The sequence below is a fragment of the Cynoglossus semilaevis genome, chromosome 18, assembly GCF_000523025.1.
Source record: "Cynoglossus semilaevis isolate Cse_v1.0 chromosome 18, Cse_v1.0, whole genome shotgun sequence".
NCBI classification, from domain to species: Eukaryota; Metazoa; Chordata; class Actinopteri; order Pleuronectiformes; family Cynoglossidae; genus Cynoglossus; species Cynoglossus semilaevis.
The window spans coordinates 5,319,388-5,339,580 of record NC_024324.1 but is presented as its reverse complement, the minus strand read 5'-3'; the positions used below and the strand labels follow the sequence as shown (position 1 = coordinate 5,339,580).

Genomic DNA, 20,193 nt, shown 5'->3' with positions numbered 1-20,193 from the left:
AAACTCCTGAACCTTACACACTGGACCTTTAAAAAACAACAGAAGCTCAGTCATCTGGACTGCTCCATGTGTTATTAACCAGTGACTCTTAAAAAAAAATCTGATTTGAAACATTAACAATGTACAAAATGAAAGACTGATTTGTCATTGATTGATTTTATTATGGAAACAAATAAATGAACGTGTAACAAAAAGCCTTTGTCATGCAAATAACTGCAAAAAATAGACACAATAAACGCTGGACAGCAATGTGTCTGTGCTTGATGGAATTACATTTTAATAGTTTACAAGAATGAATATATATTTTTTGTATTTTAAACAAGTTAATCTACAGTGAGTCATTCCATTTTGTTTAAATGTACAAATGTTTTTGAAATTGTAAATAAAGAAATCTAATGCTTAAAACAAGTGTGAGTGTTTTTAACTTTATCATCAAAACAAGCTGAATGTTTCAAAAGATGATTACTTACCAAAAACACCACAAGCAGTCATAACTTTGAACTGTGGGTAATCAGAGAGTTGTCTCTCACCACAGTTATGTTAAAGGCAGGATTTCTTTTAAATGTGTTTTAAGATGAAATTAGTTCTAAAAACGGCACTTATTAAATTTATTAAAACGACCATCGTTCATGATTAACTCATTACTACTGTGAGGCCAACGGTCGGCTGTGAATGACATCATATCTTGGGCAGTGTGTCCATGTATTTGCAGATGATTGACAACATGACCTCATCAGCCCCTCCACCAATGGACAATAACCTTGAATCCCTGTGGAATGGACACAGTAAATTCAAACTGGAGAGGGTGACGACATGGATTTTACCTTCACTGATAATGAAAGAACTGCTTTTTGTTTTCTTTAAAAGTTATTATTTACTCCGCCAGTAGATGTCAGCCATGAGTAAGATAACCTAATAAGATTAGCAACAGGAAGGTACTGATTTATTTTTGTCCTCATTGAGCCATGGCACTGGAACATAATAAAAACAACCTGCTTATATTTTATGCATGTTCAAATGTATTCTAAATTACATTTGAAATGTCAGTGTTTCTCCTGTTGAAGACAGAAAATCTTAGCTTCAGTGTTAGAGCACTTTCAACTACCATGACTACTTTAAGTTCCTGCAGTCGGATTAGGTTCCTGTTTCCACAGAAACAAGAAACATTCCTACTTCAATCACAGTGCATGTTGTTTTTCTCCTAAGAAAAATAACATTAAGATAACAACCCTGTCCTGACACAGCATCATTTGTTCGATCTTACCCTCAAACCACCTCACCTGTAATATCTGCTGACCATCACATCACTGGTGAAGCCCATCCCTCCCCAGTACTGGAGACAGCTGTCACTCACTTCTCTGGTCAAACGCCCTGCCTTCAATTTGGCCATGGACGCCAGCTTGGTGACATCATTTCCTTTAATGTACAGGGCTGCAGAGGCGAATGGAAGAGTGTGAGAGTGAACGAAAGTACATGAAACTAAAACCAAGTACACAAATCACTTCAGTTCCAGGGTCATTAGGCCTGACTCAGCCTCTTCTCTATCTTCTATTGTGACTTCTTTTCAGAAGAGCTTGAGTAAACGGATGTCTTTGTGACTCTAACTATCTTTGCCAAACAGGATGGGGGAAGGAGGAAGAAAATAGCTGAATAAAATAAAGAAAATTCTAGAAGAGTTTAATGTTTCCCTTCATCGACAACCAAGTCACTACAGCCACTTCATCACTTTAGTTAATGGGAAAAGGTGACTTTTAGGTGTGTGTTTTTGTGCAATTGTGAAAGGAAGCTGTTGCTATTTTTGTCATTTCTGTATCTTGCTGGAACAAAAAGACAAACTGCAGCAGGTAAATGTTGTTTTCTTAAATCACACTGTACCTGTCGCACGATGGAGCAGTGAGCGTAGTAGCTCCACCTCCGTCTGCAGCTCCGCTAACCTGAAGTGAACGGACTGGTGGTGAAGGACGGGCCGCTTGAAGATCTTCCTCTGCTTTGTGTAGTCGATGGTCTCCTGGATGATATTGTCCATTGATGTCAGGACTAGGGACGGAGGACGGAGACATGGACGACAAGACAGAATGGATAAATTCAGGTTGTTTCGTCAACACTGAATCCAAATACATGTTTCCTATGTTGATTTGGAGGTGAAGAAGAAGCAGCTTTATTTGTTATTGTAAACACAACATCAATGACACAGGACGAGTGGGCAACACTGCTGCAGCTGGGCAGCTTTAGTGTGATCCCAATCTAAAGGTTTCCACAGGAAAAGAATTGAGTGGCTTCTTCTGGTGTTTTAGTGTGATATTTGTTTTGTTAAAACATTTTACATTAATGAAAGTTAGTTCACTCTGTATAGGATATAGTCAGAAAATGCACAAAAAAATAAAACTAATGTTTTTTGCGTGCACATTCCCTAAATAATACATTAAATCAAAGCAAACAAAATCTGCTCTAGGATCAGCTACAGCTTCATGAATCCCAGATGATTTGGGTTTTAAAAACCCATTACACACGCCACAGTGCAGCGGGTGTTGTGCTGTTTTCAAATTTGTTCTACTTCCCCATAATTGCTCCAACATTTATGTTTGAATTCTCTGATTAAAAATAAACATCTATTTCAGAGGAGATAAATGGTTTTTAATACCTGACCTGGACTCCAGGGTTCAGACCCACAACCAACCGAAACAGTATAAGAAGAAAAACTGTTCCTTTTCATATTAGGACTGTACCAGAGAAAATAACTGCGGGAGAGAGAAGGACGGAAGTGGGATTAGGGCTGAAGCTCACTCACCGTTAGCTGCTCCCCACAGCCTCTCTTCCTGGAACTGGAGCATCTGGTATGTGAAGCCCATGCCTTCTTCACCAATGACGTTTTTACAGGGAACGCGGACGTCATCCAAAAACACTTCAGCTGTATCTGATGACCGCATTCCCATTTTATCAATCTTACGAGCAACGTGGACTCCTACATTGGAGATTGGAGAGTAACCTCATAAATAACCAGAATGATTTTGAGATCAGAAGTGTTGTTTTGGATCCATGCCCGACCTGGCAGGTTCATCGGCAAACAGATAAGGGATTTGTTCCTGTGCGGTGGACCGTCGCTGGTGTTGGCGAGGAGACACATCCAGTCCGCCTGGGCACCGTTGGTGGTCCACATTTTTCCACCATTGATGACATATTCGTCCCCTTTCCTCACTGCCTTGGTCTTAATACCTGAGAGAGGGTGAGGGTGGAGACACAGACATTGAAGATAAGGGTACAGACAGAAGCTTTAACTGTGTCAGTGGTTGATTAAAGCTGTGCTTCTCAAACATTTTCTGTAGGTGGTTGGGGGAAATTCTGTTCAGTTTCTCGTGACGTGACCTGTCGTAACCAAAAAACATGTTCGGCATACTTGTATTTGTCAGTTTGTTCAAAATACAAAAGTGTCATTTTTCCCACACTGGTAGAGAGAAAAAGAAACTTAATTTGAAATAAATTTACATGCCCTCTAGGGAGGTCCGCCCCCTACTTTGGGATCCATTGAATTAAGGTCTCATATTGTTATGGCCTTAAAGAGCTTCGATAAGCAAACCCTGCTGTGGGTCTGTCAAAAGTTCTAGATAAAAATGTTTTTATTTATTGTGCCGTTGTCTTCCTCTGACTTGAGCCTTTTTACACAACGTTGCTTCCAGCATCTTGTCTGTTCCTCCTGTGGGATCTTCAGTGCCAGGCCGATTGTGAAATCAGTTTCTGTCGGGGCCCTGAAAGTGTTTTTGCAACATCACTGAGGTAACACGAACGTCAGGGAGTAGAGGAAGGAAAATGTTATGTTAATAGGAGGAGAAAGAAGAGGATGAAGGCAGTGTGTACTTGAAACATCAGAACCAGCTCCGACTTCACTGACGCCAAGACAGGCCACTTTGTCTCCCAGGATGGATGGAAGGAGGAACTCTTGCTTCAGCTCGGCTGAGCCAAACCTGCGGGCAAACACACAGATACAAGACAAAATGAAAGTCAGTCAGTTTAACCAAGATGGAAACAGGGGATTGACCTCTGGAGTTTTTTGATGTTACAAAAATTAAACTCATACTTGACAATTAATAATTTGCTTGACTTAATCTGATACAGGTCAGCTTTACCTGTATTATCTTTATTTTACTGTTATTTTTCTGTTCCTGCGTGACTGTGCCTAGGTGCACAAAGCTAAGCCTGTGCAGACATTGCTGGATGAGCTGCGGTGTGAAGGAACATGTACAGCCAAGGCTGAGCCCTGGCCTCAAAAGACCTGAACGACTGAAGGATAAAGTGGAGTAAAGACTGCAAAACGGCCCATCTGGTCCAGGACCAGTTCAGAGGTAACAATAGCTCTTCTAAATGTATTGGCTAATATTTGTACAGACACACTTTCACAGAATGGTGTTGAAAGTCTTCCCAGTAGAGTTGAAGCTGTTATAGTTACAAAAGCAAGAGCTAAATTATATAACATGATAAAAAACAGCTTATTTATCAACAACATGTCAGTGGCTCAACACTTATGTCTACAGACAGTTCGGTACGTGATGGTTTTTATACCAGACGTTCAAAAGTACAAACACACAGCCGTGTTTCAGACAATCACCATGCCAGTGGGAGTGAGGAAAACACTACCATGATCCTGGGTTGCTGCTACTTCAGCGCAAAGACCTTGATGCAGATGAGTGTATGTTTCCAAAGCACACACGGGAGTCAAAGCACCGGATTATCAAACACATTAATAAACCGAATTCTGGGGAGTTGACAAACCACCAGAGTTCAACAAACACCACATTATTTCTTGTTCTGCAGTGGTAAAAGTTTGACTTCAAGATGAAATGCATGTACTGTACGTGACCTCCGGGGGCAGAACCAGAAACTGTGTTTTCTCAAACATAATATTGTGTTTTGAATGTGTCCAGCTCAGTGGGAAAGGGATCTCATTTTGAAATTCCAGTTGTTATATGGTAGTGTTGAAGCTCTGGAGTGTTTCAGATTATATCTATAACTTTTTTTTGTATAGTCTATGTATAATAAAGGGCATTAAAGAAAGCTCTTCTCTGGCCCTCGGTGCAGTGAAAAGGCAGAGTTTATCTTCAGTTTGCACTTCAATGTCAATTTGTTACAGTAGCCCAAAGCCACTGCGTTGACAAAGTCCCATTAGTTCACAGATGGCGTGCGCCGTGTGTGAGTAATGATCTATTCACTCGGTCAATTCAACGGTTTTTCCCTATGGAAATATTGCCTTTGTCATTGTTGAGTACAATGTAAAAACAAAGAGATACTGGAGGTCTTATGTGAGGTGATAGAAAAAGATAAACATATTTTTATTTAATAAATGTATATATTTTGTTGTTGCACAAATGAATAACATGCATTGACATTCTAATAATCTAAACCTTCAAATCAGATATTTGACTTTTGGAAAGATTACAGATATTGATTTGGGGCTTAGTCTGTGTTTTGTTCTGGTGTCATGCCAACACTCACAGAAAGCTGTCCACAAGGGCCTGGGAGTACGAATACACTGAGTGCATTGTACAACAGTACAACTGTACCTGGCAAGTGCAGGTGTAGCCATGTCACTCTGAACACCGATTGCCATGGGGACGCCTCCACAGCGGATGTGGCCCAGCTCCTCTGCCACGGCCACGCTGTAGCTGAAGTCCAGGCCCAGGCCTCCGTACTCTGCACAGGACACGACAGGATTTAGATAATTACTCACCAAAAACAAGAGTCAGCACAGCAACACACACTCACACTCAAATAAATGATAACATCGTATCATTAATTGCTCGGTCTGTAATAACAGGTAAAAGGCTCTGCCGGGACAACAGCAGCATAATACAGAAAATCACTTCCATCTGGGTGTCATCCTAGCTCCGCCACTTTGCGTATAAAACCAAATTTTGGCCACTTAAATAGTCCATTTACAGAATAAGTCAAAAATGGACATCCATTTGTTGCGCCCTGCCGGTGGAGACCTCAGGTCTTTAATGGAGTTGAGCAGTGAGACGTAAGGCATGTTTTAAACATCACTCTCCATCAGTTGCCATCATAAAAAGACGACTATTTACCGTCCTTTTCTTGTGCCTTTCATCATCAGCTGCAGCACCCATTTTAAAATAGCCCTTCCTGCAAATTACCAACAGAACTAACCAAACGTATCTACCTGCCTACGTTCTGCAATTTCTCAAGTTGTCTTGGGTAAATATTCACACATAAAAAGTCATTTTAAAAACAGAGTTTGAAAGTTTGATAACATATAATAATCTCCCCATGGAAAAAAAACTCTCATCTCATATTTGTCCTATAAATATAACCTGACAGTGGTTTATTCACTCAGAGACATTTTGATCACAATGTCTGTTCAGGCAAAAAAGAAAATAACCATGAGCAACTGTGAAGAATCCTGCTGCTCAGTTTTCCCAAGACAAAAAAGACACCACACTATTATCAGTCACTGCATGATGGATGCAAGAGCTCAGTGACAGACAATTCACTCCCTGGGTGCTGACAGAGTCCTCTGCTGTTCATGGTTGATTTTTAATTTTTTGTTTTGCTATTGGGTTTTAAGAGTTTAGATTTATTTAAGTTTTTAAAAGAAAGAAGAATAAAAATGTGGGGTAATGTTGATTACACTACCTGTTTAATACACCAGTAGGTGCTGTTTTATTTTTGTCAGACTGCTAGAGTAGAATGAAAATAAAAATGTTGAGGAAATTGGGACAGTGAAAAAAAAAGGTGAAATATAGTGGGTCGGGCAACGAAGGGAGTATGGGAGCAAAAAAAACTGAGAGGAAACAGGTGCAGCTCTGTGGCGATAATTCTCCTTGCTTCGGAAACCCTGTGGTGGATAATGTGGACCAAGGGAAGTGCTGAGGTTTATCCACCTTTAAACAAAACAGCGGGTCGTCGGTTGGACAAGCAAGCAGAAGAAAAGAAAACAAAATCCCGTCAAAAATGTAAAATTCGTGCACATGCAGTGTTTGTGTTTGTGCTGAACAGATGATCGTCTGCATATGTTCCTGGGTGGGACTCCATATGGAGCAAATATGGCAGATAAAAAGGGAAAAAAAGCAAAATAGTGACACACATTTTAGTTTTTTTTCAGTACTAATCATGCATGTAGGAAAATCACATCTGAAGATAAAAAAGTCTGCACAGTCACCTTTCTTGAACCTCTTCAGGCTAAAGCTGCAAAACAGGAAGCTGCCTACATAGCAAAAGTTTATTCAACCTAAACTTAAAGACTGTGTGGGCCATCAGGCATTATTTGTCTGCTGGCAACAGACGCAAAGGCTGCTGTGAACTGCAGACAAGTGTATGTCAACACGGAGGGAAACTGACAGAGAGCCAGGGGTCAAACACTGCCTTCCCTTTCTGAAAACTTCCTGTTCTCACGTTTGGGAATGTAATAACTCTTTTCCTAGTATGTTCAATATTGTTGCGCTCCGCAACATGTGAGATAGTAGTTTAACATTAAAGCACTCTTTCATGACATTAATGCTTGCAGTCATCCTGAAAATTAATAACTGCAGAACCGTAGGGACTGATAAAATCCTAATGGGTTCTAAATGTTAACGACTACTAAAATTATTCTTTTTTTTCTCAGTGCAAATTTCTTTAGAGACTCCAGCCTTAAAGGAAGATAATGGCAGAGAGGGAATATAAAAGAAGTAAAGAACTTCTACTATCTTTAGACATTCATCAAATGGTCACATGTCATTTGGTCGTGACCACTGTGAACTTTTACTTTCATTTGCTGTCCTGGGGGAATGTGGTGTGTTGAGCAAGCACCAGAACTCCCATGGGAGCAATAAAGAAGTTCAGGCTGCTCGTGTACGTCCAGGGTTAATCAGGCTGCTGTTTCACAGATGGTTTAAATGAAAGAAAAAGTAGTGAAGAGTAGTGAAAACAGTACTTAATCAGCACAGCCTCCAAATCCTGTTACTGTCCCACTGGATAGGTCTGGGATTACACCTCATTCCTCTCTACATTAAACCTTATATTATTAGAAATGAAACACCATTCATATGAAATCTTCAGCTATTCATCCCACGACTTTCTCAAGTTCCTTCAATACAATAATTAAGAGATCTCTTATCTGGAATCAGGCAACCTGCACCAACCCAGGAGTGTTGTGAAACACAGAATTTGCCTGTGGATATAAAATACCACTTGCAAAAATGGATCTGTCAAAGATTGATCAATCGTGAACGATGACGACTTCTCTCGGCTGTTCCCTTCAGAAATCTCTGCAGCTGACCTTCTGTTCCCATCTTTATCTGCAGCCTCCTCTACAATTATCTTCTCTTACCTGGCAACTCCAACACCAACCTCCTAAGTCTGATATATCCCTATCTTGTGCATCCACGTCATATTCACTTAGTGTGCCTGCGTAGATTTATGGTCCACGTATGAACAACTTAGTATGAACATGATTAAGACCACCTCACAGGGACTTTACCATGTTCACACAAATGCTGCAATATTGCTTTGTATCATCGACAGGGCACACATCAATGCTGTTCATATCATCTCCAAAACCTGCTGGGAAGTATTATGGACTATTAAGTATTTTTGTATTACAACACTAATGGTGCCTTTTTTGTTTTCAATTTTCTGGACATGATAGATTGTCTCGTACCTCCGGGTATTACATGTGTCTTTATAGCTGTCTTTGTCTGCACTGAGGCTTCGTTCTAATCCTGTCCACTAATGCTTTAAGCCTGTGAGAGCAGCACTTTTTTAATTCCCCTCTGTCTTTTTCTACCTCGACCTACAGCGGAATTTACCTAACAGGATCCACCCCGTAACAAACGATATACAGCATCTCAGCATCTCAGGACTGTAACGGCACAGAAAAGTCATGGTTCTGTATTTACCTCATTATTGACATCACGGTTAGTTACATTTTCAGCGCAGTGAGTTTCAGAACATAATGTTCATGTTAAAGTCTTCAACTCAAAACTCATGGTTAGGGAAGTTCCAATTTAGTTTCTGTCGGGATTAATCGTTGCCAATAAATCAATAAATATATGAGGTTAAATTCAATAAGAATTGTGTTGTTAGCTCTTGTTAAGACAGTGATGACATGCAGACACCATCAACCACCTCTTTACAAATTCACGACTTTCTCATCAGAACCACTGAATCATTTTCGGTTCTCCTCTGTACTTCTTCTAGTCCCTCGTCCACCCTGTCAAAGACCCAGCTGGGTAAACATCTGTACGTGGCCTTGTACTGCAGAGTACAGCTGCAGTACTGTGATACCAGTACTCATCGTCACAGTGGGGATGTTTAGAAATCAGACCACTTTTAATGTATGGTCGTATGTATGTATAGAACTTGACTTCAGCTTCTCTTCTCTTGCTGTTGTTAAATCACCTGTTTGACAGATGTTTTTAACACAATAGGTGGAAAAAGTTTTAAAGTTTCCCATGTTTAATTCATAAAAAGGAGGCGGTACGCTTGTTATTGTTAGACAGAATCCCCAACAGATATCTAGACTAAAGCTCATTAAGTTGAAGTCCAACCTTTCTTATGCACTTTACTTCTACAGGATTGTTTGTGGTATAATCATTTCTCAGAGGTATTGTCTCTGATTTAATAATGTAACTTCATCACAGACACACTATAAATTATGAGCCTCTACCTTGGAGGTTCCTGCGAAGTGAAGAAAAATCAAAAGCTTCCTGAATAATGAATGTTGTACATTTGTCAAAAACGGCCTGCAACACAGAAAACTATCAATTAAAAGCTCAAGTAATTATGTTCCACATAATTAATAGTGAAGGTTTTCCAGTTACACCACTCCTTTATGACAGGGAACCACAGATTCCTTAATAAAGAAAGCAAAGAACAGATTCAGCAGTGATGTAAAGTAAATATTGTGTTACATTCCTACCAACTGGTTTGCTCACTCCCAGAAAGCCAGCATTTCCTAAAATCTTGAAGACCTTGTGGGCTGGAAACATGCCCTCCGCTTCCCACTGATCCACATGGGGGTTGATCTCCAGGTCGATGATCTGCGGCAAAATTGCAACAGAGAACGTCCAATTACGTATGAATTAAAAGATTGCATTAGAGTTCTGTACAACACTGTCTCCTCTGCACGTTTTCCACATTTAAACAAACAAATTAAGACAAAATATTGGTTAAATAAGTCAAACAATAACATAATCTATCTGTGCTGCTGAACTGAGAAGAGGTGTTTTATATAATTGCTCATATTGTAGCTAGTTGTAGTGAAAAGTTGCTGAGGAGTATGCCATTGCTGCATTAGCAGGGGTATTTGAAGTATCGGTACATCCCTTTGTCTTTGGTATTCATCTGCATTAAAAAAAAAATCAAATGCATTTAGAAACATGTTGATAATTATTTAATATATTAATATATTAATCACTTGGATTGTTCACAGTCCATTGTGTGACTTGAGTCTGACACCGTCCTCACTGGGAACAATGGAACATTAGCTACAATCTAAAAAAAACCCAGAACAGTTACGTGATGTGGGAACTGCCATCACCGTTATGGTCAGAATTCTTAGTTGTGTGTGTGTGTCTAGACAGGCAGCACTACATAACTGTGCCCAGCATCCTGACAGCTCATTAGCCCTTTACCAGACAAGGTAGATGATTAAATTCATTATTAGGATGCAACAGTTCCTATGAGAATCTTGCCAGGAAGTCATGAAGATAGGATGAATGACATGACGCTTTGGAATGGAGTGGACTTTTGAGATGTGACTCATTAAGAGCATGTTAAAGTTGAAGTGGTCCACAGCTGGAAATCCTCTTTGCTTGAATAGGTTCACAGCTGGGAAAGCACTTAAGAGTGACCGTTTATCGATCTATTTTTGAAGTCAAGCTGCTTCACAAGGAAGAGGTGTTCATTTAAATTGATGTTAAATTGAGTTTATGTTTTAAGAAATCTACTTAACAAATAAATCAAAGTGCAATGTGAGTGACTAACAATACAGAACAATTGGTTGCTAACAGTGAGGAAGTTCCACTCTCTGGAAGATAAATTGTGAAGTTTGTACTCTGCCTTCACACCTTGACTGCTGTGATTGGCCCAGCCCAATGGATTTAAGTAATAAAAAAAGAAGGAATGAGTAATATTTTATCATTTAGGCAGGTAAAATCGTAGTAATCAAAAAATAATATTGACTATTCAATCTGACTACTCATTAATGCTGTCCGGCTTCAGTGCATCTCTGCATAAAAATGAAAGTGCAATCATGAGCAAGATAAGACACTCCAACCCCCTACTCTTTCCAGGGTTGCAACACAGGAGGTATGCTTATTCTGTCCAAAATACACAGGACAAAAGCTGCCAAAACAAACTCCTAAAAGACAGGTACTGACAAAGTCTCTTTTATGCTAAAACAAACCCAAATGTGATCCAAGGTCAAATCCTGAGCCGGATGGGAGGGATGAGGAACATAAAGGTCATGGGGGAGTGCGTCCACATCTCTTCACAAAGGTTATTCTGGACTGTTTGAGTTGCATACCAGAACAATTTTACATCACATGGTTGACTTGCAGTAAGAAGGGGTCAAGAACACTGTGTTATCAGGTCTAAAATGCTGTCCAGTCAGGAAAGTCTGACCTATTCCCCAGGCGCCCAGGATTACTCCACACAAAGAACGAGACTGTGTTGACTGAAAAGAGGCTCAGAAAGACCAGAATATAAAACAGTGTGGAGAACAAATATATGCAGGAAAGTATTAAAATTATTACTATGTTCATACTGCAAGGAGGCAGACAGACACAAAATTACTATGGCAAATAATCAAAGTGGATCAGTGAGACAGATCAACAAACGCTACCTAAGAACAAATCAGAATCTAATACAGATATAATACAGGGTTTAGAAGTTGAAAAAATGTATAAATGTTCTACTTCATCAAGTCTTAAAAATATACACAACCAGTTCAGTGAGAGTAGTCAAATCATCCTTCAGCTTAATGAGAACTATTCAGACTAATATAACCAAAAACACTGAGCTACAAAAAGGCTTTCAATGAGCAGAATGATTAATGTGAGACTAGTAGATAAGTAAATAACGGGGGGGAGGGGGAGGGGGGAGGGATTCAGAAGCTTTGGATATGTGCTGTTGGAAAAAGGAAGCTGGAGATAAAAAGAAAAAACATCAAGGAACTGAGAAAAGGAAGTCATTAAGAAGGTTAGTGTAAAAGTAAAAAAAGCCAAGGAGAGACTGAGATAGTGACAGATGATCTGGTGTGGAAACAAAAATCTAAGTAAATCTAAAATGACCTGAGAGTAAAACATGGAGCAGCATGTCTTTTTCAGTATAAATAACAGATTGAGACCATAGACAAACATAATCCACAAAGAAAGAACCTGTGGGCATAAATGTTGTTTATGTTTATAAGGTATAGATTGTTATTAATTAAAAAGAGCTTCAAGTTTAAGTTCACTCTTTGCAGGATCTCAGACAATTTGTAAAGTAATGAAAAAAATATTTAGTTAGAAAATTTCATACTGGAATGTATTTTTATGTTTGACCAGCCCATCCCCTACAGCAACATCCTATATGCCACTGTTAGCAAATGCTTTTTTTCATGCCAGGAATCAATATCCAAATAAAAGGGAGGCAGCTCTTCCTCCAAAACTCTTAGGAAATCTGTCCTGGCTCGTCTTCACTAACAGTACCAGCTGACGTCACTGTCAAACCAGTCTGCACTAAAAGGGTCCAAGGAAACCTGACTAATTCCTTGGCATGGCATCACTTTTACTGTCGATAAATGAGCACACAAATGCAACACCCTGTGTGACACACACACAAACACACACAACTCTACCAACAGGGGGATTTCCTTGAGTGAATTCTTTTTATAGACCATGCAGCCTCCAGTTCCCTTTCCTGCTCTGCAAGCATATTGTTTTGAATTTCCTTTCCATATTTCCTTCCTAATATTCCCAATGCAGGTTTATTTTCACATATCCTTGAAAGCTTTACTCACACAACGGACTGCACCTTTTACCGCAACCTCCCCGCAATTTAGACTGAGAGTTAATTTAGGCCCTGTTGTTATATTCTACTAACGATGTGTCAAACCTCTGTCTACTATACTGTAAGTGCACTGAGTCAGACGGCCTACTGAATTGAGTAGAGATTCAACTCTAACTGGTGTCCTAATTAAATGCACTATTATACTTTATAATTACACAAGTTGCTCATATTTTCCTGAATATTTATCAGGGCCATAGAAACAAAATATTGTCCCAAATTCAGCCTCCTATCTTTGTACCACTAAATAATTAAAAAATAAATAGTTCCAAACAGAGTAAAATCTTCTTCAAAAGTCTTGTGGAAAACACGTGTTTTGTTGTTTTATTTAACAGGTCATACTCCTGCAAGTTAAAACAAATTTAAATAAATGAACTATGGGCAACAGTAAAGTGAGCTGTTAATTTTTACATATCTTAACTTACACATTTAGACTATATTAGTCAATCTTTCGATCAATGCAAATTGTGTCCTTTGGAGAGAAATTCTCTTATTTCAATATTGAACCTAAGTGAAGTTTGTTGACACAGTGCAGGTTAAAAGGCTAACTAAGTTGAGCAAAGTCTAAAATTTATTAAGATTTTTAAAATGAAACGACGCTGCATTTGTGGGTCACATGAACGTCCCAGCGTAACCTTTCTGATGACGTCGACATTGACCTCTCACCTATTTTCATGTATTGCATCGTGCAAGGCTTCTTCAATAAAAGTCTAATTATAACGTGCATGACTCTAAACAGATCATTACAAAACCATCGTCCGCAAAATCCAACCATAACCAAAAATGTTTTTTGCAGGCAACACTAAAACTCCATTAACGTCTGCGGTCCTTACTTTTCTGAGCGACTCTTTCATTGCAAAATGCTCCGGCGTGTAGAGGACATGGTCACCGGTGACTTCTGAAGCACTGGCCTCTACGGCTTTAGATGTGTCAGAAACAAGTCTGGACCCAAGAAACGATGGAATTTTGGTGAAATTACGAAGGTTACAAAGTAGCTTCGCAGAGCTGGCTCCTCTGTGCAGCGCCATGTTTGTTTACAGTGGAGGCGCATGCGCATACCGCTCGAGGTAGACCCTGAACGGTATGCGAAAGTTTTGATTAGGGTTACCACCTTTCAAAAATGCAAATAAGGGACGCCCAATTGTACATTTTATTTTATTTTATTTTATTTTATTTTATTTGACACATGTAAATATATTGGCTGCAGTCATAAACCAATAGCAGAGGACATTTTTTTTTATTCACTCACCTTGCTATCTCAGCCGTACATTCGGACCAGGTTGAGCCGGAAGTAGGAATAACGCAGTACAGCTGTGGCTTTTCCCCCGACAGTTTGATTTATATTATATTTTTCCCCTTTTGAGCTCTCACAGTGTGTATAATAATAATAATAATAATTATAATAATAATAATAATTATAATAATAATAATAATTATAATAATAATAATAATTATAATAATAATAATAATTATAATAATAATAATAATTATAATAATAATAATAATTATAATAATAATAATAATTATAATAATAATAATAATTATAATAATAATAATAATTATAATAATAATAATAATTATAATAATAATAATAATATAACCATTATAAATCTTAAGTGATCTATAATTTTACTTAACAAACGTTTATATATACATTGAATTTGGAAATATTTGACAACTAAACATTTATTGTTGCTGTCGTAGAACTATGAACTACAGTACAGTATATTCCATGAATACGAGCTATACACTTCATTGATATCATTGAACTCTTAATGAGTGTATACATGTATTATAAAAAGATACAGGATACAGGACATGATATTTTAATATATATATTTAGTCACATTTAGAATATGCTAATTTTATTTTATATGTACATAGACAGAGCAATGTCTTAGCGATGGGACGAGTGGATAATGAAAATATGACATCATCAACAGCTACACAAGGCGCTGGCGCTATGATGCTAATGCTCTGACAGTGTCATTAGAAACAGTTGGGCCTTCTCTTAATACATGCAAACTGAGTTATGCAAATGTGTTTCTCGCTCTTACCATAAAAACCCTTTGTGCAGTGAATAATGGAGACAGACTGAGTTATAAATAACCGTGTTTAATGACAGTTCCATCACACATGGGTCTATTTCCATTGGCTATGTAAACAGTATGACGTGTGTAATATATTACCCTTCTTTTACATTGCATCTTATTAAAGAAGTAAACAACTCCATACATACAAGTCTGGTCATAAAACACAGACATTTATTCACTTTTAAATCCTGGGAGAAATACTTTTCTTATCGTTGTCATCCTAGTGTCACAGGTCTACAGAGATTGTCCTCGAGTGCTAATCTGAGCAATGAAAAGCTCCTCAAGTCCAGTCTAGCAGATGACACAGCCACCTTTCTCCTTGAAGGGATTCTTCTCCTCCGGAATTCCTTTAACAAGAATGTCCTCCTCCTCTCGAGCTTGAATGTACTCCTTTACTTCTTCGCAGCATTTGGATGTCTGCGGTGACAAGGCACTGGCATTGAGACAGTACTTTTTATACCAGTAAAAATGATTGGTACTTGTGGGGTAATTAACTGCAACTCCAGATTGTATGAAGTCATGTTTATGTATTTATGTATTCAGATGTTTATGAGATCTTTTTTATCTTCAGAGGTAATTTGAGTGTGAAGAACTTACCAGCCACCTCTCCAGTTTTACTTCATTCTTCAGTTGGTTAACCTCCATCAGGGCTTTGTCTTTGTCTGTCAGCTCCTCTACATTGATGACTGGCATTTTCTATTAAAAAAAGAATAATTATCAAAATTATAGAATTCATTGTTGTGTGTATTGATGCTGGATAATGCCTCAAATTCCCCAAAATGATGCGTGACTACCTTTGGACTAGTACTAGGTTACATTTACAATAGAGAAAAAAGGAAGTATGAAAGAAATATAGAAAGAATGAAAACAATTTAAAAAAATAATAGATTAAAATTAGATTACAATTGTACTCACGAATGCCTATACGGAGCAGTCCTTCAAACTGGAGACCTGCTGAAGTAGCTCTCTCCTCCCTTTCAATCTGGGTTATAAAGTAATCTGTATAAACAATCCTAATCTGTTTTAATCTGATTAAACCGACCCAGTGTATACTGCTTTTCAAATCAGGAAAAACTGATCACCACTGTCTGTTATGAGGTCTTAGATTGCTCGAAAAACAGCAAGATGATTTCATTGTAGTTAAATTTGGGTTTGGGGTGTTATGATGTTTTGCATTGTAAATTCAAGCACAGTGAGTGTGATGTGTGTGTGTGTGTGTGTGTGAACCTCATGCGTCAGATCGACCTGATAAGACGACTAATCTGTATTTAGCCTCCAGCTGTCAAGGTGGAGACTCATCATTATCGTGAAGATGACTGTGTGACACTTTTCTAATGACACAAAGGTGAGTCTTGGTAAAACAGACTTTGTCTCTTGGAAATACATACAGGCTTCTATGGCAAGTCAAAGGGAGCTTAAAGGATATTTTTTATTACTCTAGGTTAGTGGTACCCACACCTCTTCTGCAGCGCCCCCTTGTATGGATGGATTATTGTCAAACTTTCCCCATGTTGACACACTCACAGTTGTTGCCTTCTCTCTCTCTCTCTCTCTCTCTCTCTCTCTCCTGACAGAGACATTGTTCAGTTCCACCCTGGAAAGAGGTAGAGAAGCTGGGGTTAGAATTAGGGCTGGGTTAGGATGCAGTGATCCCAAATCACCAGCACTCTGATGATCAATATTGCCAGCATTACCAACATCAGTGACATCATCAGTTAATATCTGTTTGGCTATAAGACGTCATTTCCGTATGGGTTGAATAAACTCTTAGTCACGTGCACAACTTCTTTGTTGTCATGCATTAATAAATCAAATTTTTATGTTTTTCTCAGTAATGAAGTGACTCACCGAATCCCGCCCCTGACATTCCTCTGGGAAGCACTACTCTCTTATAAAAGTGGGAGCGCTGATAGGTCGGAAAGATACAGTATCGGCTCCGAGGGAGAGACAGAAGGAGAGACAGTAACCGCTCAGACCCTGCACCATGGACTTCTGTATAGTTGCGCTTTTGGCTTTTTTCTCCGCGCTTTACAGCGTTCAGGCGCTGCTGCCCGAAGGTAAGGAATCCAGTCCAGGTCAATCTGCTACTAATGACGACTGCACTCGCAGCAACTTTTTTTTCCTTAAATAAATAGATGAATACATAAATAAAATATAATAAATAACCTCTATGCTTCTGTCAGCCGTGTGCCTCCTTCAGGTGGACGAGGGAACCTGCAGCGGAGAGATTGAGCGCTATTATTACAACACCATCACCCAAAAGTGCGAGGTCTTTTACTATAGTGGCTGCCAAGGCAACGCCAACAACTTCAGGAGTTACCAGGAGTGCCAGAAAACTTGCTTCAGAATTCCAAGTGAGTTCCAAGTGAAAACGCTGTGGTGGGAAAAGGTGACCCTAAGCACCCTGTTCATTTATTGTTCAGTTTATTCTTATTAAAAAAGGTTAATAACCACTGCAGACTAGAGCCCAGTCTTGTAATGTTTATTTGAAGAAAATAAACTCATATGAAAAGCCAGATTATTAAATTGTATCATCTCCTTCTTCAGAGATTCCCCAGATCTGCAGGTTCCCCAAAGACGAAGGACCCTGCCGTGCCAACCTGCCTCGCTACTTCTTCAACATGACCACAATGCGGTGCGAGACCTTTCACTACGGAGGCTGTTATGGGAACCATAATCGCTTCAGTGACCGAACATCCTGCAAGGAGTACTGCATTCCAAGAAAAAGTTAGTCAAATAATATGACGATATTGGTGTACACAGTAGTACACACCAAGGAAAAGACACAAAATCTCACTCCTCTCTCCATGATTCCTTCATCTTCAGAGACGCCTGTACGTCTGGTGTTTTATTGACTGCCTTTGTGTTTTTACAGCTGTTCCCGTGCTCTGCCTGGACCCACTGGACAAAGGGAAATGCTCAGCCTCCATCACACGTTACTACTACAACAAGGCCACCAAAATGTGTGAGGAGTTCACCTACTCTGGCTGCGGGGGCAGCAGCAACAACTTTGTCTCCAAGCGAAACTGCATGGAAGTGTGTGTAAAAGGTGTGACGGCATGATTCAAGCTTCACTGTACAAAGGAAGAGCCACAGAACGAATGGCTGCAGATAATAAGCAAAGTATTAATTATAATCCTTAATTGCAGTGTTTAGATCGTGACGGCTATAGTGTGGGGGAGAACTCAGTAAACCACAGTCCAAATAATCCTTAGCTGCTTTTAATTCTTCTAAGGCATTAGCAATGTTGTTATCGAACCATATATTTGCACCTAAGCTGCTAATTAAATCATGATTGAGGGGAAACTAAAGAGAAGCAGAACTTCTGTTTTGCTTAATTAGGAATAAAGATAGTGTAGTCAACCAGCAGGAGGTCCAGGCTTTCGTACTAATTTCGTATATAATTTTATGTTCCAGGAGAGAAAAAGCACACGGGCCAAGGAATGATTCGCCGCTTGAGACGGAATAAAAATAATTCCATCTTTGTTGTACGCAAACGTGTCTGAAATTTGGTCTGACAGATGCTGTGTTGGCCAAGAGCCTCTCTATGGAAACTAGTCATGTGACTTTAATGGCCTTTAACAACACACACATACTCATTTTGACAGTATTTGTAAAGAGTAAAAAAGTGTTTTAATGTATATAATACTGTTCATATTGTTTATTTCTACTGCAGTAATGTTACTGGACTGTATTTTGATACTGTATGTGATGTTTTGTATAGATTTAATATGACTATTCCTACTTGGATAGACTACAAAGAAGGTTTTCTGCTTTTTTTGCACTTTTTTGCTGCTGCTGCCAATACAAAACTGTGAGTTTTATTAAATACCGTCACTACTGGATTTTTTCCTTTATTGTGCCATGTTTATAAAAATGTATAAACACACATAGAGAGCTGGTGTTCTCAAAAGGGGCTGCGCGATGCGGTACTGCAGGGGATGTGAAATTTGTATTTTTAATATTTTGCATGTATATAATAAAACATAAGCATTTCAGCCTGTGTGTTATTTCAATAGCCGAGTACTGCAACATAATGTGTGCCATTGTGTCTGCTATAAACAGTAGTAGTTGTAGTAGTGGGTTTCTGCTCCAGCTCTACATCAGTTCTCAGAACCTTTGTTGGAAAGTGCTGACCTCAATTCTAAGGTATTGATAGAATGCTATAAAGAATAGCACTGACCACGAAATGCAACATAGTCAATAACTTGAACTTAAGCTTTTCAGATTATTACTGAACTTTAGTCTTAAAACTACACTCCTGCAACGATTTGTTGTAAGTTCAGAAAACAGTGTAATTTAATCTCCATTTTGCCACAGCCGACAGAGCAGTTGCAGGTTAGTACCATAAGTACATTGCTGCTTATTAAAAGAGAAGTGGACTTTCTGCAGCCATAATGCAATTACTGCAAACACACTATCAGAGATCACTGTTTCTGTATACAGTCTTCATTTAGTATTCTCCAATAATAAACTCTATGCGCCGCAACAGGAGTTGTATACGTAGCCTGCCTGAGCGTGGGAGGTTATTTATCTAAAAGTACTCTATGTTTTGAAGGCAACCATAATGTCCTAAATCTGCTTTGTTCGGTCACCACAGTGTGTGAATTCAGAGGCAATAAATATTTATGGAAGATACAGCGTTAAAGGAAACTTCTCACCCACGAGGCCGCGTTATTAATAGTGGTTAAAGATAATACATCTAGATGGTTGATTCTTGCTATTAAAAAGTAAATTCGAAGCTACATCATCTGTTAGCGTAGCATGTGAGAGGCGGTGTCATCTGTGCTGTACACAGGTACACTCAGTATAATCTTTAAATTAAAAAACTAAAGCTGCTGGTTCTCTCAGCTTGAACGTCTTGCACTTTGACATTAATTGCATTTTTCTTCCATCTGGAAGTAATGGTCAGTTCGCCAGGTGCAGTGGAGCAGAGGACATTTCATCTATTACACACACATATTAAATGCATTTAGCAACTATTTTCATGGTATAATTGGATTTTGCTAAATGTAAAAATAGGTCATTGTTTAGTAACAACAGCACTCAAAGACAAGGAGGAGAG

General features: G+C 38.9%; 3 protein-coding genes across 4 annotated transcripts in view; 1 reads left to right on the top strand and 2 right to left on the bottom strand.

Annotated features, from left to right (window-relative positions):
• Window positions 1-140: 140 nt before the first annotated feature.
• On the bottom strand, window positions 141-14,092 carry LOC103394147 (probable acyl-CoA dehydrogenase 6). Its single transcript, XM_008331323.3, has 9 exons — window positions 13,869-14,092; window positions 9,905-10,025; window positions 5,553-5,682; window positions 3,853-3,959; window positions 3,046-3,213; window positions 2,789-2,962; window positions 1,876-2,037; window positions 1,281-1,431; window positions 141-769 (listed from the first exon to the last, which is right to left on the bottom strand). Exons 1-9 carry the CDS (start codon window positions 14,061-14,063, stop codon window positions 679-681), a joined length of 1,299 nt encoding a protein of 432 aa, XP_008329545.1. The 5' UTR covers window positions 14,064-14,092; the 3' UTR covers window positions 141-678.
• Window positions 14,093-14,870: 778 nt separating this feature from the next.
• Window positions 14,871-20,193, bottom strand: part of gngt1 (guanine nucleotide binding protein (G protein), gamma transducing activity polypeptide 1) — a 39,919-nt gene continuing 34,596 nt past the window's right edge. Inside the window, exons 4-7 of one of the 2 annotated variants that reach the window (XM_008331320.3) lie at window positions 16,587-16,722; window positions 16,044-16,110; window positions 15,726-15,824; window positions 14,871-15,545 (exon numbers count right to left, since the gene is read on the bottom strand). In XM_008331320.3, coding sequence (XP_008329542.1) covers window positions 15,420-15,545; window positions 15,726-15,821 — 222 coding nt within the window. In that variant the 5' untranslated portion in view covers window positions 15,822-15,824; window positions 16,044-16,110; window positions 16,587-16,722 and the 3' untranslated portion in view covers window positions 14,871-15,419. Of the gene's footprint in view, window positions 15,546-15,725; window positions 15,825-16,043; window positions 16,723-16,976; window positions 17,110-20,193 lie in introns of those variants that run through there. The other variant, XM_025065134.1, reaches the window with a different exon arrangement.
• tfpi2 (tissue factor pathway inhibitor 2) lies at window positions 17,025-19,126 on the top strand. The gene is made up of 5 exons (XM_008331319.3): window positions 17,025-17,185; window positions 17,312-17,482; window positions 17,676-17,855; window positions 18,004-18,177; window positions 18,546-19,126. Exons 1-5 carry the CDS (start codon window positions 17,113-17,115, stop codon window positions 18,632-18,634), a joined length of 687 nt encoding a protein of 228 aa, XP_008329541.1. The 5' UTR covers window positions 17,025-17,112; the 3' UTR covers window positions 18,635-19,126.